At 45.5% G+C, this 25,573-nt stretch overlaps 2 protein-coding genes and 2 long non-coding RNA genes across 9 annotated transcripts in view; 2 read left to right on the forward strand and 2 right to left on the reverse strand.

The window, feature by feature from the left end:
- trim44 (tripartite motif containing 44) overlaps positions 1-9,772 on the forward strand; it is a 28,947-nt gene extending 19,175 nt beyond the window's left edge. For all 3 annotated transcript variants that reach the window (XM_057051579.1, XM_057051577.1, XM_057051578.1), the window contains exon 6: positions 9,113-9,772. In XM_057051579.1, coding sequence (XP_056907559.1) covers positions 9,113-9,197 — 85 coding nt within the window. In that variant the 3' untranslated portion in view covers positions 9,198-9,772. The remainder of the gene's footprint in view (positions 1-9,112) is intronic.
- Positions 189-6,063, reverse strand: LOC130536021 (uncharacterized). The gene is made up of 2 exons (XR_008953258.1): positions 5,694-6,063; positions 189-365 (listed from the first exon to the last, which is right to left on the reverse strand). It is a non-coding gene; the product is annotated as an uncharacterized LOC130536021 (long non-coding RNA).
- Positions 7,192-23,024, reverse strand: LOC130536020 (uncharacterized). 2 transcript variants are annotated; one of them, XR_008953257.1, is made up of 4 exons: positions 22,887-23,024; positions 15,864-15,934; positions 12,028-12,381; positions 7,192-7,283 (listed from the first exon to the last, which is right to left on the reverse strand). It is a non-coding gene; the product is annotated as an uncharacterized LOC130536020 (long non-coding RNA). The 2 variants fall into 2 exon arrangements; XR_008953256.1 differs by lacking the exon at positions 7,192-7,283 and having other exon boundaries at positions 11,628-12,381.
- ldlrad3 (low density lipoprotein receptor class A domain containing 3) overlaps positions 22,994-25,573 on the forward strand; it is a 41,087-nt gene continuing 38,507 nt past the window's right edge. For 2 of the 3 annotated variants that reach the window (XR_008953254.1, XM_057051580.1), the window contains exon 1: positions 22,994-23,296. Coding sequence is in view for 2 of the 3 variants with exons in the window: in XM_057051580.1 (XP_056907560.1) it covers positions 23,242-23,296 (55 nt within the window). In the remaining variant the exon portion in view is untranslated. The remainder of the gene's footprint in view (positions 23,297-25,573) is intronic. The other variant, XM_057051581.1, reaches the window with a different exon arrangement.

Consider the following 25,573-nt stretch of genomic DNA (forward strand, 5'->3'; position numbering starts at 1 on the left):
TAAATCTGCTGCTTTATTTACACCATCCATTTAGCTGTGGGGAAGGCAGGGGAGCGCTATAGGACACATATTTTTATCAGCTGAGAGCCGTGACAGCTTGGAGCCCCGCCGTTCTGCCCTGTCTGTGAGGGTGTCCTTTACACTGAGGGTCTGGATGATTGGACTCAGACAAAAGGGAGGAGCGAGGGTTCATTTGCCAGACGACCGGTCTGCTCTTTTATTTTGATGATCTCCGCAGTTACAAATTATTCCGCATCCATCCATCTATCCCTCGCTACTTTGGGGCAGCGTCCAAACCACTCAGCAGACGCAGACAGCTTGTCCAGGCACCTGGGTAGTTCGGACGTTGACGTGGCGCCGGCCTTCTGCAGCGAGAGAATAGGGGCTGTACAAAGACACAACAGGAGGGGAGGGAGGTGGGGGGAGCGCAACTCTACCAGTCTGCCAATTCTGTGGGTGCGGCCGCAACCAGTCAGGCTTCATAAAAGCTAGCTGGCGCCGGGACAAAACCACAACAGTGATCGCATGTCTGATGTGAAGATCAGTTCCCCTGCATCACCAGTGGCCATGGAGACGCTAAAGGGCAGAGAGGGAAAGCTAGGAGGACGTGGGTCGATGAGGGAGAGAGGGAGACAGCAGGAAACATGCTGGGTACAGGATGGATGAAATGATATTCTGGGAGGATAAAAATGCTTTGTAGCGAAGTGACAGAGCATTTAAGTTAAGCTAACTTCAAATGAAAATAAAGTTTGCATTCACATCCAGTCTTTTAAAGGCTCACATTTGCTAGAGTGGTCTTTAATAAAAGAGTAGTGTTTGAGCCAGGCAGTAATCTTCTACAAAATACTGAAAAAGTGGGTCAAGCAGTCTCCTTTCTGCTGTTGACCCAGACTTAAAGTTACAGTCGAGGCAGGAAAAAAACGGATGGGAGGGAGTTTCTAAGGTAACCCTGACCCTGGTGCTGCCTTTAGAAGGATCCACAGAACTGTTCGTCTCTGTGTTTCTCCCTGTTGTGGGGTCCTCAGGGAGACTTCAAAGAGCTTCTAAACAGTCCGGATTTAAATCTGAAGCAGAAGATGCACTTGTCATTTCATGTTTGCTTGGTTAAAGACAAATGGAGGAAGAGAAATTGTTATTATTATTGTTCTTAATGATAATAAACACAGACTTTCACTATCATGTTTCAAAGTTCACCACTGGATAAAACATGTAGGTAGAAAATGGCTATTTTAAATCTTTATATTTAGATTCTCGTGTTCGCTGCTGCTGCTGCTGCTGCGGCGGCGTCTTTGCCATCTTAAATCAAGATGAATCTCTTTCAAAAGAGAAACTGGCATCAGTTATTCTGTCTGATCCACGATTTACTGCATCATCTAACTAAAAGCCAAAAATGTGCCCAAAAAGTGGATGTGTGCATTGATTTGGAGACTAGATCCACTCACACACTGTCCAGTTGTAGTGATATAATGTAGGAGCTGTCCACCGGCAGAGCTCCCTCTGTCATCTTGGGGGAGTAGTGTTGTGTTTGCATTTGCACTTTAGGCAGAAGTTGTTTAATCAGAGTTTTACAGTATATGCAGAAACACCTTCCATAAAGGAAAAGCTATTTAGTAAAACTATAAATTCTTTGTAACATCTACATTCCAGAATTTTTCCAATTTTTCTTTCCGCACTATTAATTTGTTGCATTAAAGTAGCAAGCAGTGGCTTACTGCCTTTTTTAGACTGACAAGCGTGTAGGAGTGACATGGAGAGATTATTGTTCCTCCGCGCTGAGGGTTTATCCCCTGAGAACATTGCAACAGTATTCCACAGACAGTTAAACTGGAGCACTGTGCAATTAGGTACATAGTCCCTCTTCACGTCACACTTCATTGTTCTTTATGGCAGCATCCTATAAAGAGGTATATATTTAAAAACCCCAGGCTCGCCTGCAGCTAGAATAGACTTAAAGACTTATACTACAGCCAGGTAGGCCACATATTTGTTCTTTATACCATTTTTATATATAAATCCATTGAAAGTTAGTTCTGTATTGTTTCCTACAGTAAAAGATGTAGTAACTGTTAGTCATTTGTCCTGTTTCATACGCACAAAGGTGTCATTTATGAGCTGCTTGCAGTTGTTTTATCATGCCTGTTGAATAATACCAAGAAATGTTATTGCAGCGGATTCCTCAAAGTATTTTGTTTTTAATATTTGACACTCCATCACCTTCCTTCTCTCCTCTGAGGGACTTTAATGTCCATTACCGCTGTTTTCTATCTGACCGAGTCTGTTGCGGTTATGAAAACATTAAACAGAGCTAATTGGCGACCGTCAGATTTCACAGCCAGTGGAAATGTTTCAGCCAAAAAAATGGACAACAATGCCTCCAAAGCATTTAGCAAAGGAGGCTGGAGCAGCTGTGTTCATGCTAAATGACTTGTTTTCATTCATTTCTCCAGTGCCGCGTGGCCACAGGAGCTGATGAGCCCGCGTACAATTGAGTCTCAGCTGTACTTATTTGCTGTTAGGTGAGAGTCTCTGCGTGATTAACGCGAGGTAACCTGCATCAAAGCAGGCGAGAAATGAGCTCACGGAGGATAACGGTGATCACCCAGCTGTCGTCACCCGCTGCAGTCGACCTGTGTAATTATTCTGATCGGCCGAGCATTTTTATTCGACTTCAACGACCTTTCAGCCAGCGTGCAGGAAAAAGCAGTAATTCATGCATCGAGTAGCAACTTGACTGCCTGCATTCAAGACTGGAGAGGGGTCGGATTGTATTTTCTGCAGGAACGGCACGCACGGACAGGGGTTTGAATGGGGTGTGGCACTCTGGCGAACAAGCTGAGCTGCACACAAAGGGTCAGATTATATAGCCTCATATCTGTGTCCTCTGTACGATGATGCATTGCCTGTTGCCGCGCCTCGTCTTACACACTTCCGCCGTAAACTGATTACAGGTTCAGAAATGCCTCCGGGGTTTGCTTTGTTTTTCAGGGTGGGATAATCCCACTAAGGGTGTAAATACCACAGTGGCTTAAGAAGGGCCACAGCGTTGGTGCTGAGTAATCATTCGCTCATGTTCTCATTTCGGTTGGTCTTCTAATCCCGGTGAAACCCTTTTATTCTGCCTGTGTCCTTGCCTTTAACATCTATCTTCGCTCATGTTATCATTTCGGTTGGTCTTCTAATCCTGCTTTTCTCCTGAGGTCAGTAGTTGATTTTGTGTCAGTGGAGATATAAAGATAACCTGTTTTTTCTAGGCGTGTTCACGCTTTAATTATACATCTGTGGTGGGTTCAGCTTGCTTAGAGCACTATCAATACTTTTATTACCTATATGCATTTTACTGCCCATAAATAGTCTTGATCGCTGCAACTGTGAGGTTGCTGATGCAGGCTATAAAGCAATTCTACAACTTAGCAAAACATGCCCAGGCCTGTTGATATATGGTGTTTATTCTTTTTATCTTACAGAGATGGATGGATAGGTGGAAGATAGATGGTTGGATAGATGATGGATGGCTGGATGGAGGCATGTATGGATGGATGATGGAGGGATGGATGGATGATGGGTGGATGGAATGATGGAGGGATGGATAGATAATGGATGGTTGGCGGGATGGATGTTGGATCGATGATGGATGGAAGGATGGATGAGTTGCTGGTTGGATGGTTGGATTGTTGGATGGCTGATGGAGGAATGGATGGGTAGATAATGGAAGGATGGATGATGGAAGTATCAATGGGAAGATTATGGAGGGATGGATGTAGATGATGGAGAGGTAGATGATGGAAGGATGACTGATGAAAGAATCAATGGGGGGATTATGGAGGGATGGGTAATGGAGCAATGGATGGTAGATGATAAGGGATTGATAATGGAGGGATAGATGTATAGATGATGGAGGGATGGATGATGAAGGGATGATGGGGAGAGGATGGGGGATGCATGATGGAGGGATGGATGTGTAGATGGAGGGATGGATGTGTAGATGATGGAGGGATGAATGATGGATGGGGAGATAATGGAGGGATGATGGGGAGATGATGGAGGGAGAGATATGTAGATGAGGGAGGGATGGATGATGGATGGGAGATGATGGAGGGATAGACGTGTAGATGATGGAGGGATGGATATGTAGATGATGGATGATGGAGGGATGCGTGATGGAGGGATGGATGTGTAGATGATGGAGTGATGGATGGGGAGATAATGAGGGATGATGGGGAGATGATGGAGGGATGGATGTGTAGATGATGGAGTGATGGATATGTAGATGATGGAGGGATGGATGGGGAGATAATGGAGGGATGATGGGGAGATGATGGAGTGATGGATATGTAGATGATGGATGATGGAGGGATGGATTTCCGAAGCACATATTTGAATTTGTTGATTGTTGTATTGGAGAACAGGTGAGACCCTTTCATGCTGCCTGTGTCCTCGCCTTTAACATCTCTCTAGCATCTGCAGAACCCCTGGGGGACAGCAGAAGGTGCACGTTTAGCATCCTGTGCTGCTGTTTGAGGCTGTGGTTTGAAGACAAACCCAGTTGTGACCCAGCATCTGTTGCCATTAGCAAGTTATATTCAGATGTTTGATGACTATAATCCCGACTTCCCTCAGTAGAATGTTTTGAAATAGTCTCTTATAAGTACGATCAGCTCTGAAGTGCTTTTCTAGACATTGCTCCTATTTAATTCACCCTCCAACGCCGCCTGGCTGGTTGGTCTTGTTGCAGGTTTGTGGCCCAGAAGCGTCTGATCTAACATAGCATTTAGCACATTTTGACTCGCAGCAGCCAACAACGCTGCATTGTCTCCTGTGTTATCGCAGGTTAAGAAGCATAATTTAGAAAATTGCGCTCTCTTAAAACCTGAGGCTGCAGAACAAAAGATGATGATCGCGTCCCTGGCAGCGCTCAGACGGCTCTTTGTGTTAGAGCCGAATTGAAAAGAGCCTTATCTGATGGCGGCCTGTGTAACCTGTAGCTTTAATAGAAACTCATGAAAAATGTACAGTAGTTCTCTTGATCCCCGCACTTGCTCTCCACTCCTCTCGCCCTCCTGTCCTCTGCAGCAAGCTTCAACAAAGTGTTTCCTTCCTGCTGACACTTCACTTCTGTTCACTTTCCCAGTGTGTTTTTGATTTGTAACTTAGCTTCTTTGCCTCAGGATTCGATCTGATTCCAAAGCCTTGATCTTTTGGGGAAGACCTTTCGAATTAAGAGGAACTTGCCAGAAATCGGCCCGTTTGGCAGCCTCCTTCCCCACGTCTCCGTTCCCTTTTATTTAGTTTAGCTGTAATAATTTATCCAGCTGTGCTTTTTCTTCGGCACCTTTACTTATAGGTTGCAATTTTCCAATAAATCCTGTGAAAAGATTTATTTGGTTTCTTTTATGATGATGCATATCGGCAGAAATCCTGTCTTATCGCAGAGGCGGATGGCCCTTTTAGAGCCATTGTAAATTCATAAAGTGAAAGCGGAACTGTCAAACAAGTCGGCCCAAAAGAGAGAGAGAGAGAGAGAGAGAGAGAGAACACACACCCTCTCAAGAAAATAGCCAATTAGATCCAGCAGAGCATTAGTGCAGAGCCAGAGAATCCCCCATAAAAGCCAACGCTGTGTCATTTCTTTTTTCGTATTAAACCCCCATTTGCAATTCGCGCCGTCTTTTTAAGATTCATTCTCACTTACTCACCTCATTGATTGTCCATTTTTACCTCCGACGCACCTCCGTTCGGTCCCACGCCACGCGCCTTTTCTCGTTGTGAATTTGTTTGGAGGGTTAAATCATCCCATAGAAGCGACAAGATTTACTTCATTAAGTGAGCGGAATGCGCCGCTTCACTGGCCAGTCCGAGCCTGTCCTTGTGGGCTCTATCAATAACCATTAAAGAACCTCTCTCATTAGACGGAACCTTGTAGGCCTCCAGGACTTGAAAAATGGCTCCTTCCCACTTATGTGATGGAGTATGCTTGGGTGGCATCGCCACTATTTGGAAATGCAAATTGCAATAGTTATTTCGCCCTAAGGATGATTGCTTGCGACGCCGTGTACATCCATATTGTCGTTCAACCTCATTGCTTAATCAGGTAGAGACTCACCCCCCCCACCACCATCATCAGCTTCCACTTGGCCCAGAAACCCCTCCCTCCTCTCTTGCTCCAGTTTTTCCCCACACACACACTCAGAAGACACACTCACACGTACACCTGAGACACATTCAGCACATCCAGGCTACCGCAGTCTGATTATTCTTATGGCAAGGAGGCCAGACCAGGCAGCCGCCGCTGCTGCAGAGCGATGAGAGTGTTTACGGATGATGACTCATGACTCCTGTGGATCCTGTGGTGGCAGCGGGGATTTCTAATGCTAATCAGGACAGGAAACACCCCCCTTTCAACCACAGCTATTCCAGCTACCATCCTAGCTAGTGGATAGGTGGCGATTTTGGACCTTTTCCACTTGTTAGTGGGACCTACGATATCACAGACCACAAGTAAATAACGAGCTTGCTAGTTAGCATCTGAAGCATCTGTCCAGAAACCAACTTTTTTTCCCCTGTTAAAGCTCCTTTCTTCACCTTTTTACACGTTATTTGACTTCCAGGTCTGGAATGTCGCAAAACTTGTCTGAGTATCTCCCTAATTCTCTTTTTTAGCCATCTCTGTGAGGTCTCTCCCATCAGTCCCATCACTTATTTCTCATTTCCCCATGAGCGATGGCTTGATTTTGGGCACATCTGGAAACCGATTTGCATTCTACTCAGAGACGAGACATTACCAAAATTACTTTTGTCAGTTCCAATCAAAACCTCTCACCCCCTTCTAGCTCACGCACGTGCATTCCTCCAGTTTCCCACACGCCATCCATCACCCTGGTATCCACAGCTGCTCTGTTTGACTCCCACTGAGGCTCCTTGGTGGGCCTCACCATCCTCCACTCAGGCCCCTCTGCAGGGCGCGGCTGCATCACCGGCCCCTCACAGTTAGACGCACATTAAAGCTCATTAATTAGTCATGAATGGAAAGAACCCAGCTGTCAGGAGGCAGAGTTGAAAGCGATCTTTTACTTCCAGGCCCAAAAGAAGAGGAGCAGATAAGGAGGAAAACGAGCATAGTGATGGTTTTCGGTTACAGGGAATTCATCACCCACCCACTGTGGTTTTGTTGCATGTTGAAGCTCCTCTCTCCGTTTTTCCCTCTGCCCCCATTCTTGTTGCCCCCCCACCGCCACCACCACCGCCGCCGCCACCACCGCCTCTCTCCTCAAGTAATGGCCTTTCTCCTGTGGATGGAATAAATAAGTTATTACATCCATGTGTCCCAAGGCTTAGCGAGGACTGTTTGAATATAAATAGTTCATTTGCCTCCATAGTGCAGGTCTCATATACATATATTTATAATTACTTTGCCTTTTTCCCTCCCTTTTTCGCATTTGTTTTGGTTGAGCGGAGTCGCAGGCTTGAAATGGCCTCACATGAATAAGTCCGCCGCTCTTTTAGCTGGGACGGACACCAGGGACATGTGTAATCTGGGCATGTTTAACAGTAAAGAGCGAAGGAACACTGATGTTGTCGACAACAGAACAGTTGCCGCTTCTTCAGCAGCCGCGCACGGTGCCGTTTATGCCTCGGCCCTTTGCTGGTAATGAAGACCAAAAAAAAAAAAAACAACTCTTGCAGACGAGGGAACGCCGCACCGCGCGTACATGTTGTGATGATGCACGGGCAGGGGGAGGAGGCGGCTCTATGTTGCTGTCAACAGAAGTGTGTCAGACGGGAACGCTCCGGGAGCAGCAAAGATATCGCTGCCTATTAACTCACGTAAGGTTATTTATTTTAATGCATGCAGCCCGGGCAGCAACGGAGGCAGCCAGGGTTGGAGGCGAGTGAGGGCAGCTGCTGATGGATGGGGCGTCCTGCTCGACAGAGCAATATAGAAGATTGGTTGGATTAGCGTTACTAGGCATGAAATCGATAATTTTATAGAAGATCCATTAATTAGCTGCTTGTTTTAAAAACAAAGCCCTTCTATAACATCAATTGCATGATGGCGTAGCAGAGTACACGCCCAGGTGTCAGAGGTGAAAGCCCTCGATTATTGTCCTGCTTTTAAATGGCGAGACCCCCCCCCACCGCGAAAATGCAGTGAGCGACCTGTTGCCGCTTAGACCATTATTTATTGTTGCTTAGTCAACAGCCTGCTAAATCCTCTGCATTATAGTTTGTCAACGCTGCTTTGTTTCATTTCCTGTTTTGCTAATTGAGGCGCTTTTAAACATGACAAAACAACAGTTCTTTAAACAACAACATGCCTCCTTTCTTTCTTTTACAACAAACATCTTAACTGCGGTTGATTCATTAGCTTTACGCCGTTGGTTCTCGACAGTTGCACAAGAGAATATTACTGTTCAGTTGCCATGGACAACCTAATGTCCTAATGTGATGAAAAAATGTTTTTTTTTTAATCATCTGGGCTGTGTTTGATCATGTCTTCCAACATACAGATTCATTTGGTCACAGCCAGTTTATGTATAAATCCTCAGAAGAGCAGCCGGCGGCACTGCTGCGGCGGTTTGTGCTTCAGAGATCTAATCTCCCTGGATTCCTCCTCTGGCAGATGACAGTACATCCCATATATATATGATCTAAATGCAGATTAAATGGCCAAGGTCACGGGAAGTGCCGGTCTTCAGGACAAACATTTGAGCAGTGAGCGTTTGAGAGTTAAACGTCCTCGACACTCACCCAATCAAACAGCGTCGGCTTGGGCGGAGGGCGAAACATGCTGACGCGGTTTTTTACAACCGGAGATGATGCTTAACGCCACCACAGGAAGGATGAGGAAAGTGGCGAGCCGTTCTCTCTGGAGGATCACCATCTTAATGACGGCGTCCAATTAGAGCGTATGATGGGAGCACGCTGAAATCTCTCAGCCAGGCTAATGATTTAGCGGCCACTTCGTCTTTGTCAACGCGGAGCCGCTGATATAAAAGCTACAGGACGGATGATTCCTACTTAAGGCGCCGCTTGATTGAATCCGATTACCTTTCACAAAGCTTTATTATATTTCCGTTTAAGATGATCTAATGTCTCGGGTGTTTTGCTTCTGTAGGCTGCCGGTGCCGCGGGCCAACCCGGTGGACCTGCGGGACTTTGAGGACAGCGATACGGAGCTATCCATGGACCACGCGCCGTGACACTAAGTGACCAGACTCTTGGTACACATCACCTGCCTGTCGGTGTCTGCTTCATCCAGCTGTCAGGCCTGTCCCACTGGCAGGCTGTCCATCCTCTGAGCCATCACTCTACCTCTACTCCCCCCCCTTCTCTCTCCCAGCCTGCCAGCACCGACCTTGAAAAAGGGCTGCCGCCACAGATAAGTGTTTCAAATCCTCGTTGGCCAACGACTTTCTTTAATTGACGCGGGGAACTTACGCGCAATCAATTACCATCAGGCCGGGTTCCCTCCCGCCGCGCACGTCGGCGGTTTAGTGGTGAGCGCGGCTGATTGCGAGAAAAGGCCGGCTGGGCACTCGGGCGGAAAGCCAGTTCTGCGGCGACAGATGTCAAGAACGGGGGAACGCGGCGGCAAGATTCACTTCACACTTGATTTATTCACAATATGTTTTCAGTTCTGCGCTTCAGACAAACACCGTGGACAGTTTGAGACACGGAACCAAGATCATTTGTCAGACGCCACGGCGCCTCCCATCACACAATGTATGACACATTTTCATTGTTAAACTAATAAAAAAACCTACTTTTAAAGCCCCCTCGTCTGGAGTACTTCATCTAGCTCTACTTCTGCTTCCTCTTACATCATCTGCTGACTGATCTGTCAGGTTTGCATCCCTTTTACATTTGTCAGGTCTTTTATCAGATGTCAGGGGACAATTTAGCATCACTTGATGGATAAACGACACCGAGTTTTTGTTAAATTAGAACGCGCAGCAGCTCAGTTGAAAGCTTGTCACATTTTAGCATTTGCTGCAATTTATTTGACCTTGACTTTGACCTCTGGGTAGCTGTATCTTACATGTCCGATGCATCTTCTGGCTGACCATTTTGTGTTAAAGGCTGACTGTCTTGCTGAGAATTTTTAAAAAGCAGCGCACGTTTGACTCCTCCACCGTGGCTTAGAGTGGTTTCGTTCCTCTTACGTGTTGCTGCGACTGCCAACCTCAACGCGACAGTCTGAATCCCTGACATTTGAGCTTGTTTACGTATATGTGTCTATTTTTTTAGTAAATAAATAAAATAACCAGCAGCTTCCCTGGGTTATATCTTAAAGAAGAAAGCACACACTTGCAAAAACTAAATATACGTACCGGTACTGTGCTCATAAGAAAACCTTACTGGCACATGAAGAAGGACGGTGGCAGGAAAGGAGACGAGAAGCCAGATGTGAGGACCTGTTTATTTTCTTTTTTTTTAGCTTTTTCTTCATCAGAATTCAGAGCAGCGAGCCAGTCGCTCCGACTGGGAATTTGAAGTTTTGGAACAAAGGCCACCAGTGGTGCAGGCAGGGTCTCTTCTTCCCGGCTGATACATTTAAATGCAGGCTGGTTGCAATCAAGGCCGACTGGGAAGTCCCAGAACCCTCAACTGGCAGCTTCATCCTGAGTCTTTGTTTCCTCCCCGCTCATTTTTCTACATCTATCGCCTTCACCGAACCTCAGCCTGCCTTTTTTCCTGTACTGGTTGTGCTCCCTGGTGCGTAGAAAGCCCTCTCAGCATGTCCAACCTCTCCACATTGCGATAATGACTTGGAGAAACTCATTAAGCGGTGGCCATTGCCGCCTGAGTGCTAGCACATCTGGGTTTGCATTCTCCAGTGAGTTTCCCTTTACAGATATAATGGGGCTTAATGATTTACTGCCCGAAACATTGATCCTGAGCTCTTGCTAAGCCAGTGTAGACTGACCAGCCACACTCAAGCCCTTTAGAGGATTTTTTTTCCTCATGTATGCTGTAGTGAGGCTGCAGGTAAATTGATTTAAGCTAGCCGGCAGCGGTCCTAGCCGGATGGGAGTCCATCGTTAATAAAAGCGGCTCGGGCCAGCACAAATTATTATGCCGTCATCCTCATCTGTGCTGCCTATTTCATGGCGTCCCAACCAGATCAAAGAAATGCTAACAAACTTGATTTAGGAACGTCTGCGTGCTGCCCGGCGAGGAAATGGAGAGGAGAGGGTTGTCTGATCTAGTTTCACCTGGATGAACACAAGGTTCCCTTTTTTGCACACCCAATTACGCCTGCTGTTCCAGGTTCAGAGCGCCGTGCACGCTCATACATGCACAGCGACGGGCAAATAAACGCAGACGCAAGACCTCTGCAGTGCCAACAGGAAAAAAAAGGGGGGGACTGTTTGTATGTTTGTATTGACACGAATTAATCGCTTCATGGGTTATGAGATTGAATTTGCTACGTGAGGCGCTTGCCAGTGGCGGCGGCGCTTTGATCGGCGCCTTTAACGGAGCCCATTTCTCTTTGCCATCATTTAAAAGACAGAATTTGCGTAAAGTACCTCCCCTTCCCGCCACCCCGCTGGGATTTAATGAATCTATTTATTAGCCTGCAAGAATGGACAGAGAAAAGGGGGAAAGTATCCGATAAGGGAGCAGATGTCGCTGAATCCGCCGGCGTGCGTGCGTGCACGTCCGTAGGTTCGTGTATTTAGGAGGATGCGCATTAGTCTGTGAAAAATGTCATATTTGCAGCCGCCGACAACCCTTTGTATTAAACCGCAGAATGTGAGGCTGGTATCAGATCAAATCCTGTATCTTATTCATCTTCCCCTGCGGCCTCTTACACACACACACACACACACACACACACACATAGTGTGAAAACAGGTATCACCAGACCGGACTGCGACAACATCTGTTTGCTCTGGGTTTCAGCTTCGCCGGAGCCCAAAATATGGTTTATATTTTTTTGATCTCCAGTTTAAAATGTATTTTGGGGACAGATGGGAGATGCACCTCCGTGCACATTTTCTTTGTATTCATCACTTGTTCTCGTACCTGCAGCCTGAATCCATTTCATATCCTGCATTCAGAGGGGGGCTGAGCACCACCGACAAGGAATTAATCAATCTCTTCCTCGTCATCGATTTCTTTGGCTTAGAAGAGGTCCAGCCAGTGAGGAGGTGACGCGGGTTCCAGGGACCATCTCCGAGTGACTGACGGCAGGCATCCGTCACAGGTGGCAGGTACAGACAGCTGTCTGGCAGCTGCGGGTCAGGAACAATGAATGGATGGAGATGAGGCGGCGAGGGGGGATTCATCTCTTCCCCCAGACAGCTTTCATCGCTCAGCCATCTCTGGCGGGCCTCTCGCTGCCGCTCCCTTCAGTGCAATTGTTTCCCGTCAGAGCGCCTTGTTTAAATGAAGGAAAGAGATCACATCGAATGTTCAAAATCAGACGTGGCAGAGCAGCACACTCAGAGAAGGGTTTGGAATGAGGATCACGAAAGATTGTAAAAAAAAAGGGGAACCTAACGCGAGATGGTAAAGCTGGGGAGGATCCACCGGAGGTGGGGGAGGGGTGGTCGGCGATATCGCCTAATGCCGTGGGTTGGGAGAGCTGTAACATTACGCCGCCTGTGTCATGTTGGTGATGAATCATCCTCACAACAGGGATGAATATGGAATACAGAGAAGCGGGAGGCGTAGCGTTTGTAGCCCGGCTCCCCAAACATCTCTGCCCAGAGGTACAAACGAAAAACTATTTCTATATTTGGCTTTATCAAAGCGGAGTATCAGATTTCTCTGCGGCTGACACGATTATGTGTACGCGTGTCTAAAACCGGTGTGCTGCATCTAAAACCCAGTTTCCTCTGGGGGTGTACGGCTTCAGCATGAACCTTCCCAAATTTACAGGGGGGAAAAAAATGGGGGAACAACACTGGCATGTCTGAAATGATCCACCCGTGGCTCAATAATGATGCGCACAGCCTGGATGAAAAGGCTGCTGTATCACCAGTATAATTAACCAGCTTTGGGGAAGAGCTGGTTAATTATACTGGTGAATACAGCAGCAGTAGTCTGGCCCGAGTAGGGGAAGGGTGCGGATGTCTGACCTCGAGGGCTGCCCACTCCAGCGCTCGATTAGATACACACTTCCAGGCTTGATGAGGTGGAGTGTATCAACAGTTTTATCAAGGACGGAGCACCATCAAAGTGGTACAGATGTCCTCACAAGTGTGGGTAAATATGCTCAGGGTGATCGCTTCAGAGTTTCCGTGAGTTTGAGATGACGTGAAGTGCAATTATGTGGAACATGCGTCCATTTTAAACACGAGTGGAGGTGAGATCGAGTCTGATTACGTATACGATGATGAGTTGGTGTCACAAAGGTCCAGATCCCGGAGAGCGACGCTTTGTCTCATCTTGTGGGAGGGGGGTCAGAGGTCACGAGCGCTGTTCATGCTCAGTGTTTACAGGGATTTTTGCACATTCTCTTTATTTTTTTTAATGTACACATTAGAAAATCTCCAAATATATCTGCTCTGCACATTTCCGTTCAGGGTCACTCCTCGCCTGGACCGTTGCTGCTCTCGTCACCTTGGCCTCCAACTCAAAACTAAATCCACCTCCGCCCACCACTGTCTCCCCGGAGTGAGTTCACAATCCTTCTGTTAATATTCAAGGCCACCCACAAGCTCACCTTTCCATATCCGTGTTCCCTCTGGCACCCGCGCATCTCAGATGCCCAAACGCCGTCACTTATCATTATTTGTAGCCTCACAGGTACGACAACATCAGCCTTAAACGCCTGCTCCTGTACAAACAGCTTCCTCTGAGCAGCCCAGTGTCAGCGTCCTCCATTCATCAAACTCTACTGGAAAAGACAAATTTGCTGAAAGCGGTGGATTCTCTTTTGTCTAAATCACCCAAAACGGCAGAGGTGAATTTATTAAAAGGTGGGTTTGGCTCTTTGGCTGCTCGCTGCTGTTGTGCAGGAGCTGCTGTCAATTGGTTGTTCTGAAAGGATGCAGAGCAGGAAGCTCCTGAGGGGCTTGTGAAAGTGAAAGGGAAAACAGTGGTTCGGGTCCAGAAGAGGCTCCTGCACAGTGAAAGTGAAGCCACACCTCCCCCGTTTACCCTTTTTTTGTTGTGAAACTGTTGCAAAACTATTAACCTTTAATGCACATGCAGCATTTCTTTCCTTCCATTTTATTTTGTCTCTGAATTGATGTGAGGGTTTTTTAATTACGGGTGTTTCGGGGGATATTTTTGGTGTAGTATTTGTCTCAAAAGCTTGTATAGGAACACAATTATAAATGAGCTGAGGAAATTGGCAGGATACACAACTTGCTTCCCCCCCGCCATCTTTTCCCAGTGTCCCTCGATGTTGGTCCCACCTACATGAAATGTTTCTGCATCAGACTCCCTGTGGTGAATGTTTAATTACGATGACAAGCAGCTTAAAATTCTGATCCTAATTGGATTCGGTGGTGATAAGATAGAAACTAAACATACAGGCATTTGTCTTTGGAAATAAAGCCTTGCTCTCATTTTTAAGCAGGCGTGTAACGCCGTCTGAGTCTCCTCAAACATCTATCGCCTATCTGGTGCAGCTACTCCGTGCTTTTCAGCCAGCGCCTGCAGATACCGCCGATGCGCTAATGACCTCTGTTCAACGGGGAAAGACTGAATTTTTGATCTTACCAGCTTAAAAATCCATCCATTGTTCATAATTCAGAAAGCTTTAAAACTAGGATGCATTGGAAACTATAGACAACATTCTAATTTTGGGACTAAAGTGAAATTGTGCTTAATTAACGTAACGCGTCTCTCAGTTTTGAAGCATGGCTCCTGAAATAGACCAATAAATTGGCTCAACAATCTGCAGGGTTTCTAAACGTGATGTTGTTTGTGAGACAGAGAATAAAGGTGCGGTCTCTTGGGCTGAGCTGTCAGCATTTGAGGTAGAGGGAAGCAGCTGTAACAACATGCAGCGCTAAAAACTGAAAACGTGGGCTACATCCGGGGCCAGGAATTATTTATTTTTTTAACGAGGTAAAAAATAATACGAAAAAAACACTAGCGTTTGTGCATCCCAAGCACTTTGGAAGATAACTTTTTTCCCTCCTCCATTGTACCTATCCTGCTAGGCTGATCTGTTTCTGTCAGGAGCCGAGGAAGCTGCATTCAATCATCCTGTCGATTCATTGATGCGGCTTTAGTACTTCGTTGAAAAAATGGGACGCGGGAGTTTTAACAAAGGCTCTGAAATGTGAGGACGCAGCAGGAGGAAACTCTGGGCTGACAAAATGTGTTAAACTCTCAAAGTTAATAGAGTAGAGTAATAAAAAGATGTATAAAAGCACAAAAGGTGAAACCTCCTTGGGTTCGAGCCCGAACACCTCTCCAGGACAGACAGATGTGCGTTGGTGATGGTAGGCAGTCGTTTGGGATGAATGTGTTTCTATTTTAACCCTGCCTGGAGTGCCCCGAGGAGCCTTGGATGAACACCGCGAGGCCTGTGGGAGGACTGTGAGGTAAGAGCTGGAGCTGTCCCAAGGCAGCTTGGACTGTTTCTGAGAGGCCTTGCCATGTCGACCTGTGGGCGGAATACCAAACGGCTACACGCCATCCCGAGGTCTCATGTAAATATTTACACAGACAGACATTATGTCTGTTTTTGAGCCATTTGTCTCCACAAAAAATTGCATCCCTCAAGAGCTCCCTGTCCCTACGGTCAACACCTCTGAAAATACCATAGTGTAGCGCGCCGTCTTATTAACCCAGAGCAGAAATAGCCGTCTTACCTTTGAGAACAAGTGCCTGCACTCACTTCTGCAATCTCTGTGGAATATAAAGTGGAGTAACGCAGTGATGCAATAAATATTTACCCCTCTCTATCATGTTTGAGATCTGGTCTCTGTCTTTCTGTCTTCACTTTGGGGGGAGATGTTGCCACAGCCTGGAAAGAAAAGCTCATTTTAAAACGGCCATTTGGCACCAGTCTGATGTGTCTGACTGTGACAGCACCAGAAACGTCAGTTCCTCAGCTCTAATTATTCACAAGGAAACGTAGATGGGAATCATTCCGCTCTGACATTTAAGAACACACGCTGGGCGTCATGCAGCTTGTCTCTGAAATGTTAAGAGAGATTAATCATCGCGCTCCAGCTTCCTCCCAAATTCCCTCCCAAAAACATGCTAAACGGTGACTTTACAAAATCGGGCATTATTTATTTCTTATTTCGTGTGTTCTGGCCTTTCCTTTCCACCATGCTGGGGTGCCCCCTCCACCCTCCTTTGAGGGTTAAAACCAATCATAGTGTCACACTTGTACATTTTCTCCCCTACAAGAGCAGGCAGGAAACCCCCATCGGCCCACACACGGAGGAGAAAGCTAACTTTAAAACGTCGATGTGTGTAGTGCATTAAAGCTTTAAGATCACTGAAAACTAAAAAGCATATTTCATTTAAAACTGACGACATTTATAATTTTATGTGTGTTTTGACATGTGACTTTTACACTCAGAGTCATGCTCTTGCTTTGCTTGTCAGCTACATTATAGTTTCCCACCACACCACACCGCGCGCGTGTATGTGTGTGTGTGTGTGTGTGTGTGTGTACTTTCTACAACTATTGTCAAAGGTAAGCATTTCCCATCCTGCTTTGGTGTCAGAGCCCAGCAGCACTGAACCTGTCCATTCTTCAACTTATGATCAAAAGCTCACCTCTCTGCCTTCTCCTCCATATGTCCTTTCCCCCCGTGCCCCCCCCACCCCCTTTCCCCCGTCTGTCCTTGCAGCCCCAGCTATAACTATAACACAAAGCACCCAGGCATGAGTTAACTCTCGGGCCCTCTCCTGGAGTGTCATTGCTTCGCTGTGTATTCAGCTCCATCGCCACCAGTAATCCGTCACTGTCCCGAATTCTGCTCCCTCAAACACAACTTCCTCTTCTCTTAGTCTGTCTCACGCTCTTGTTGCACCCAGACTTTGCCCTTTCTCTCAGTCCCGTCCTGTCCTATCGTCTCCTGCGCCCATAGGCTACCTGCGATGCAAAACACCTAACATTAGGTCCAGATATTCCATCCATCTCTATTCTTTGCTTCCTCTGCCCCAGACCTGCCACCCACCCTCGCGTTGTATATGTGATCAACCAGGCGATGCCTCCAGACAGCGCCGCTTTTATTTCAAGGTGACTCTCAATACCATCATCCAACAAATCTGGCTCTTTTTCATCTAACGCAGATATAGGCTGGTGGTGCAGAGCAGTCGATGAGCACCGCAGAGCGAGGCATGCTGGGAAGGAAATGACTGACCCACTTTGGCCCGCAAATAAACACCTGAGAGTCTGTGGTCCTCCACAATGAAGGCAGCCTCTGAATTGGAGCAGCGAACCGAGTTAAAACGACTGTGGTAATACAGACAAAGCCTGCTGGGAGCACTGGTGCCTCATTCCATCATGGCCTCTCTTCATCACATGACCTTGGTGTTGTCACCATCTTGTCTCTTTCTCCCCTTCTTTGGAGCAGGGTCACATCAACCCGGCCGTTAAGGCTCGGCTCCTGAATTTGTCTAAGCCCCAAAGCCCATTTCACATTGCCTGTGATAAACAGTGACAGACTGGATGTAAACAGACTTTTTGATTGATGACACCAGCAACACGTGTCAGACTCTAAAGCTGGACTGATTTCAAGAGATGGACAACACGCCGGAAAACAGAGCAACGCAATTAAATGATGGGGGAATCAATTCTGGCGTTCATACTCTGAGGTTCTTTGACATAAATGAGAAATGACTTATTTTTATTTAAAAAAAAAAAAAACATTAGAAGTTGTCCTGGAAGAGAACAGTGCACAAAATAGGTGGAAATTAGCACTAAAACCCGTTTGAGCTACCGTAGAAACATGACAACATTCTTCGGAGAAGGTCAATATTTAAATTCCCCAGAAAAGCCAGACACCTCTTCGGTCATGGCTGGAATTTATCGTTCATTTTAGGAAAAACATGAAACAGTGGTGGAAATAGAAGAAAAATTAAAGCACACACATTCATTTTCACTCAGGTTAAATCTGTGGTTTAGGCCATCCATCCATCCATCCATCCATCCATCCATCCATCCATCCATCCATCCATCCATCCATCCATCCATCCATCCACCATCCATCCATCCATCCATCCACCCACACCATCCATCCACCCACCCCACCATCCATCCATCCATCCACCCATCCATCATCCATCCACCCATCCATCCATCCACCCACCCATCCATCCATCCTCCATCCACCCACCCATCCATCCATCCATCCATCCATCCATCCATCCATCCATCCATCCATCCACCCACCCACCCACCCATCCATCCATCCTCCACCCATCCACCATCCACCCATCCATCCATCCATCCATCCACCCACCCACACTCCATCCATCCATCCACCCACCCACCCATCCTCCCATCCATCCATCCATCCATCCATCCATCCGTCCATGGGGTTTGGGCATGATAAGCTAAAGGGTGGTCAGAATGCTGTGAGCGAGAGTGCATAGAACATGTTTGCCAGGAGCCTTTTCCATCCACTCTCTGGGATTCCAAGCTACTGAAGGTCTCTTCGCTCTTGGAGCTGTCAAGAAGACTTCAAAAAGGGGACGTCCACCATATGAGACAATCTGATCCGACTAATTAAACCACAGCTTAAGGAATAGTTCAGATCTGAGTCTGACTTTTCTCATGAGATATATACAGTATTTGTAGTGTTTCCCAGTAGGTTTTGTATAAAACTGTACTCAGCCTTTGTTGAGTTACAGAACATCAATAGAGGATCTTTAATGACTGCAAAATATTGTGATTTAATCAACTACTGTGAAAAATGAGCTTTAATTACCTGCTGCAATGTTTCCAATTACAGCTGATGTATCGACACACGGAGCTTCTGGGAGCCCATTTTCACACCAGCATCTACAGGCATTTAACAGCTGCAGGCAGATGTGGAGTCCAGATATTTACCGCTGTGGCCGTGGTGAAACATAACAGCTCTGGTGAGCGACAGTTTTGAAATCAGATGGTAAACTATGGCACTAATAAATGACCTATAAAATGACTGATGCTGCCATCATTGCTTTGATGGATCTGCTCACTAATCTATCACCCAACAACATGTACTGCCTGCTGTCAGAGATGAAGCTTTGATGATTGCTCACGGTTAATTAGTGTGTATTTGTGTTTCACTGTAAATTCCAGATTGCGTGTTGATGGATGGGACTGACCCGCGATTAAGATGGTTCTATAAAAATCCCTCCAACTGCCTGTTTGGAGCAGATGTGATAAAACCACTAAAGCCTTTAGAGCCTATTTGAAGGAAAAGAAGAAAACCCAACAACAAACACTGCATCATTGGTTTCAGTTCGACCTCTAATTGAATCAATTTCCGCTCAGAATATTGCTCATTGTTCTGCCTTCATCTGCCTCTGGAGTTTGATCTCCTTCCTTGGGATTCATCTCAAGATGTAAGATAGAAACTGCGCTTCATACTGGCAAGTTGTTACATCAGTCAGATTCAGACAGACGTATTCCCAAGGAGAACAGAAAGGGCTAAATGTGCAAAGTGCAACATTTTTGCCTCAGAATTGTACATTTAATTTCCCATCTCTTCAACAGTCAACCTACCGCAACAGGAAGACTTTGTTTTAAAATCAAACGCTGTGATTCTTTACTGATGTGGAACCCCTCTTACTGTAATATTAGGCTGTGGTTTAATTTCTTTCACATCATTCTATTGACATTATAACATATCACATATGTTGTACATTAATTTGTTTAATCAGCGAGCTAATCACTGATGCTTCAAGCACTTGTAAATCAAACTGTTTTAATCAATATCTTGTCATCATTCCATGCCCCCCCCCCTCTCTCTCTCTCACACACACACACACACACATTCCTATTTTCTAAGGCCTTTCAGAAACAAACTGCATTCCCAACCTCATTCCCTAACCCTAAAAACTACCTCTACCCTAAACCCTACCTAAATCCAATTCTAACCTCAACCTTAAAACCATGTTTTAACCCTCATACAGTCCTTTTAAGCTGTGAGGACCAGCTAAAATGCCCTTACTTCCCATAAATGTCCTCACTTTACTAGTAGAACGCCTGTTTGATGCTCGCCTGATGTCACCAGAACTCTGGTTTAACAGAAACGGGTGAAGTTTCAGAATTTTGCGTTCCCGTGCAGCATGGTTTGGAAATGACTGCTCCCCACTGAGGCACTTTAATGGACCAGCAGAAATATTTGCAGAACTCATTAACTCGTCCTCTTCCTGACCTTCACGTTGACATGCTGTTAATTAGGAGCAGTAGCGGTAGATTTAAAAAAAATTGACACCACCATAGAGACCTTGGCATTTTACTGTGACCCTGACAGCAGCTCCACACAATAAAAACACATCATGCTAAAGCTCTTGCTAATTTAAGCAAATATTAGCTGAATGCTCATTGACAGCAAGAGCATTCCCTCTGATACTTGCCTGAAATACTTTGTAATATCTGCAAATACTGAGGATTTTATGCAAATATGTCACGTACGCACCTGCTGCAACATTTCCCTGTATTTTTGCCTCTTTTCTTCTTTTCCAAATTCACTCACACCTCCCTCTTCCACCTAGCATAGTCTTCTTGCCACCGGCTTCCGCTCTACTCTGTGAGCGCCGTCCCTCTCTCCTGACCAAGAAAAAAAGAAACCCACACACAAACTCCTTTTGTGTCGCTCCCATTGTACACGCCTTACCTCAGGCTAGATCTCTAGCTAAATCTCTATCTCTCTCGCTGTCTCTGAATGCCACAGGCAAAGTCATCTGAGGTCGTCCAGATCTCTTAATCTTTGCCACCCGAATCGTCTCACTGAGTCAGAGTCATTTTCCAGAGTTTGACCCTAATTGGGTTTCTCCTGTGATTAGGCCAATAACAACCTTCATATTAACGTTTAATGTCCCTTAATGGGTCCATTTGCTGGCCAGTGGCTAATTAGGTCTGAGCTGTTTATAGATAGCTTAAAGTAACGGATGGGTGTGTTCAAAATGCTGTACGTCAAACAGTAGTGTAGCTACTGTTTATGGGTTAAGCTTGCAAATACCCAACGTCAACAAATACAGAAGGAACAGCATTTTGGTTCAACTATCTGGGTGTATAATCTGGAAAACAGCATTAATGTTTATCATAATTCCAGAGGAGCAAAATAAAAGGCTATAAAGAGAGTGCCAAATCTTTCAAATCAACAAATATTTAGCTTTGTGACTGTGGATTGTTTTTGAGATTCCTGCTGAGATTCCTGTGCCTGCTTTTGGTTAGCTCTGTGGATCATTAAATTATGGATATCTGGCAAGTGCAGAACACACACACACACGCACACACACACACACACACACACATCAGGACTCATCATTACAGATTGAATACGGCCCTGCAGGCAACAATATGGGGATACGAGGACAACAGGCCCCCAAAGAAAATATCAAGCCAGAATCTTTGACACGGTTTTAAAAGCGACAACTGACATGCCAAGACCCTTTCCAGAAGTCTGCACTCGGCTCAGACTTGATAAGGCACTCTGAACGAATATAAAGTGAGCTGAGGACGATATTGGGACTCGCCCAATCGCATGCCTCCAGGACAGCGTGCTATCAAAAGGAGGGTTTTGTTTAAAGAGAGCCTCTCCGTCTGCATACAGCTGCAGTTCCACGATAAAGAGGAAAGGTTTGATAGGTAAAAGCTCCTGTCCTTCCAGTCCTGTCCCTGCCTCTTTCGAATCCAATTCAACCTAAAGTGGCTTCAACAGACCAGCCTGAGGACAATTCAGCGTGGAAGTTGGTTGAGCCTGTACAGAAATGTCACGACTACAACTGCATCTCATTTACGTTCTCTTCTGCTTCAATTTCAAAAATAGCAACAGACAAGTGGTAACATTTTGGTCTGTGAGTAGAATTGGGCACACAGCTTACAGGCTTCATTAAGTTAATGACTAAAACAAAAACACTGTGTAATTGAATGAAAATTAAAAGCTAATGCTACAATTAAAAATACAAAAACAAATGAAATAAAAACCTAGCTGCTTAAGTAAGCTGTGAAATGAGGACAATTTGTGCGGTGAGAAGCACTCTTGTCAGCGCTTTACTCTGAAACAGCAGACTCAGACATCCTGCACAGGGCTGTCCTGACATTGGCATGCTCTTTGTTTCCCAAAGGATTTATCTCTGTGGATTAAATGGGAGAACCTTTCACAAGCCCAACTAACACAGCACAAAAGAAAACTCTAAACTTAAGTGGACTGCAGAAGATCTGCAATGCATATTGATGCTACAGGTAAAAGTCACACCTATTTGCTGTTTAAACCAGAGGAATTTGGCATATGGGTGTCAGAACATGTAGAAATAGCTACAAACCTAATAAGTACACTTAGCTTAAAGTGAACTCACTATATATTATAGTTATAAAATTACAGTGATATCATTTGCTATTTGACGCTGGCTTATTTGTTCCATTTTTATTCAGAAAAAAAAACATTTTATTAAACGTTTAATAAACATTCCGTTAATTTTGTGACGACTTTGCTACTAACTTCTTGACATGTAGGTTAGTCACCGTTATGCAATTTATCTCCGTTTTTACTTAATTACCTGGTTAAATAAATGTGAATATAAATACAACATAACGCAGATTCCCTGTTGTCTTTCTCTTTTACTTCTCCAACGACATTTTTGCCCAGAATCACCTCGGTCGGCATCAATGTTGATCAAACTGAATGCTCACCCTGAATTTTCCCTCTATTAATGCATAATTCAGGTATATATATGAAGTTAAATCAAACATAAATTAGCATCCCTTGTTTTCTTCCTATAGAGTAACGGTGCAACATCACCAGTCTTCCGGGCACTCTGCGGTTCCTGGGGGCCGCCGTCCCGCACTGGCCGACCTCTGATCTCCTGCTCTCTGCCTCCGACTCCGCCTCTCTCGGCACCAACACACACGAACAGCCGACTCCCCAGACAGCCTCCCGCCACCCCTTTTAAGTCTCCTCTGCCTTCAAATGAGACTCCCCGTCCGCACTTTGGCGGCGAATGTGGGTGTACTTTTGAGGGAAACAAAGAGGACCTAGTTCGGAGGCGCAAACCCGAACCCGGCGGGCGCATCGGAAGTTTTTCTTCTTCTTCGCCCCCGTTTCTGCATTCGACGGGGCAGGACAGCAAGGGCAGGCTGGGGGAAACGGAGACCGTATGATGTGGATCTGGTACCTTCTGCTTGGCTCGGGGTCGGGCTCACAGACTGTTGGTGAGTATTTGAAGCAGGCAGGAACTAAAGTTACTGGTTTGGGGGGTTTTTGTTGTCACGGAGCCGATCCGCTCCGCTGCACGGTCGGCTGGGGAGAAGGGGGGGCATGCAAAATTCTTTGAAGTGCGGCGGCTGTGCTGCAAGTTTTTCGTCCCACTCTTGGACGAATTGAAACTTGTTGGTACACTACATGGAAGAGCCCAGTTGACTTTTCGTTTCCATCGGGTCTGAGCATATTTCCTGGCCGCAAATTGAAAGTTGCGGGAGCCCTCTTTCTGGAGGTTTTTTTTTATTATTATTATTTTTCTGAGTCTGTCGAATCCATTCCTCATGGAGCGTGCCCCCCTGCTCCTCAGCCGGGGTGTTTGAGCCGCACAGGCGCGCACACGCCGCCGCATCCGTCAACCGCGGCTGCCGTGAGGATGAGGTTCGACTCTCTTCCAAGTTAAGTTATGAGCGAGAGGTTGTTGACAGGGTGGTGTTGACATGTCTATCCGTCTCCACGGCCCCGCCATGGCAGCTGGAGCCCGGGGGGAGGAGGGCAGACGTAACGTTAGCCTTCATGGGACCCCCAGCTGGTGGGGGGGTTCATCGAATGAAACACTAGTCTGGAGCTTCTGAGTCATCCACCCACTGTTTACCACGGTGCATCCAGCAAATGTGGAGGTCATAAATAACGTTTGTCTCCTCCTGATGGTTTTACCTGAGTCGGTGACTTTTTAAAAGTCACTGATTTATTGCAAATTTGTCTTTGTGGAGTCGGTTTTTATCTCTATTTGCAACTTTCTGCACCACTTCTGTGTTAAACGTGTCTTCTGTTAAATTTTGCCAAAATTTGGGGGATTTTAAAAAAAATAATTTCTGGTGTGTTAATGTTTGCATGTGACATTATTGCAGGCGCCAATGACTTTAGGAGTTGCCTACCCAAACTTGGCATTTCTAACAATAAATCCTTCTTTTAAAACTACAATGTTCCAGAGAATTTTATGTTTACTTTAACTTTGCTCTTTTAATGTTTTTATTATATTGTTTAAATCACACAAAACGTCTAAGTTGATCCACATCATGGAAGCTTGAAAAACAACAACAAAAAAGAGCTGCACAAATGGACGACTCAGGAACACTGATCAGTCCAGGAAAATTAGATTAAAATTTCCCATCTTAGTTATTTGCATTTCATTTGAGTATTTAGCCTCAGTGAGGCATTAAATATTAAAATGATAAACACCATGTTGACATTTGAAAATAAGGAAAGGGTTTCTTCAGAGGAAAGACAAAATGAGGACGTTTACGAGCTGTCTGCTCGGCCTGGGGGCCTTTTACATGTGTGCAATGACATCTGTCTGCACCGTCCATCTTTGATACCAATAGTTGGCCAACTTATGCTGCAAACTGTTGGATTTACTCTCCACCAGATGGGGAGAAAATGACTAAATTTGGCTAAATTTGACAGACTTGGCCACAAAGTTGGTTTGCCATTTAATTGTGTACTTATTTCCTCAAAGTCTCTTTTATAGCAATAATGCAGTTGTGCGGACTTTCAAACATAACGCTAGACTTGAATCCAAACCTTGTTCTCACCCCAAAGCGATGAGATAAGTAGGTTTCAGTAATCATAAATAAATCAGTAATAGGTGTGCTGTTAGGCTTTGCAATCTTCAGACAACTTTATAATTCAGTCACAAAACACGCCGGCCGAACGGCAGCCCGGAATACCCAAACTCAGGGTTCGATGCGGCTATATATATTTGGACGCTGAACGAACAAGATAAAGCTCTGCATCAGTATTCTGCACGCCATCTCAGAATGATTACTGCTTGATAAAGATCAGCCTTGTGATACAGCTAAATGAATATTTGATTCTATTGTTTCTGCAGCCAAGACTGTCAAGAACCACACACCCTGTAATTTGTGTTGCAATCAAACACATTTATTTCAGATCCTTTCTTCCAGCAGTTGTTATTTATATTTCCCACTGATAGCAAGGATTGTAGTGCAGTCAGAGGCTATGCATCAGCAAAGTTGTACATGTTTTTATGATCTCAGTGTCTGTCAAAGGCAGCGTTGACTCCTTGAAATAAGTATCATCTTCCATCTGTAGTTTGAAGGTTACTTTCAAGGTTTTGACACGAGCCTGGTAAATAATAATAATAATCAAGTTACAGATGTTTAAATAAACAGATTTTATATTTAAAATGCAGATGTGATTGGGATTCAGTCGCGGTGGGTTTCATTTCCAGTTTGTTTGTTTTTGTTCCAGAAGGGAACACAAACATA

Source organism: Takifugu flavidus, chromosome 13, assembly GCF_003711565.1.
Source record: "Takifugu flavidus isolate HTHZ2018 chromosome 13, ASM371156v2, whole genome shotgun sequence".
NCBI lineage: Eukaryota > Metazoa > Chordata > Actinopteri > Tetraodontiformes > Tetraodontidae > Takifugu > Takifugu flavidus.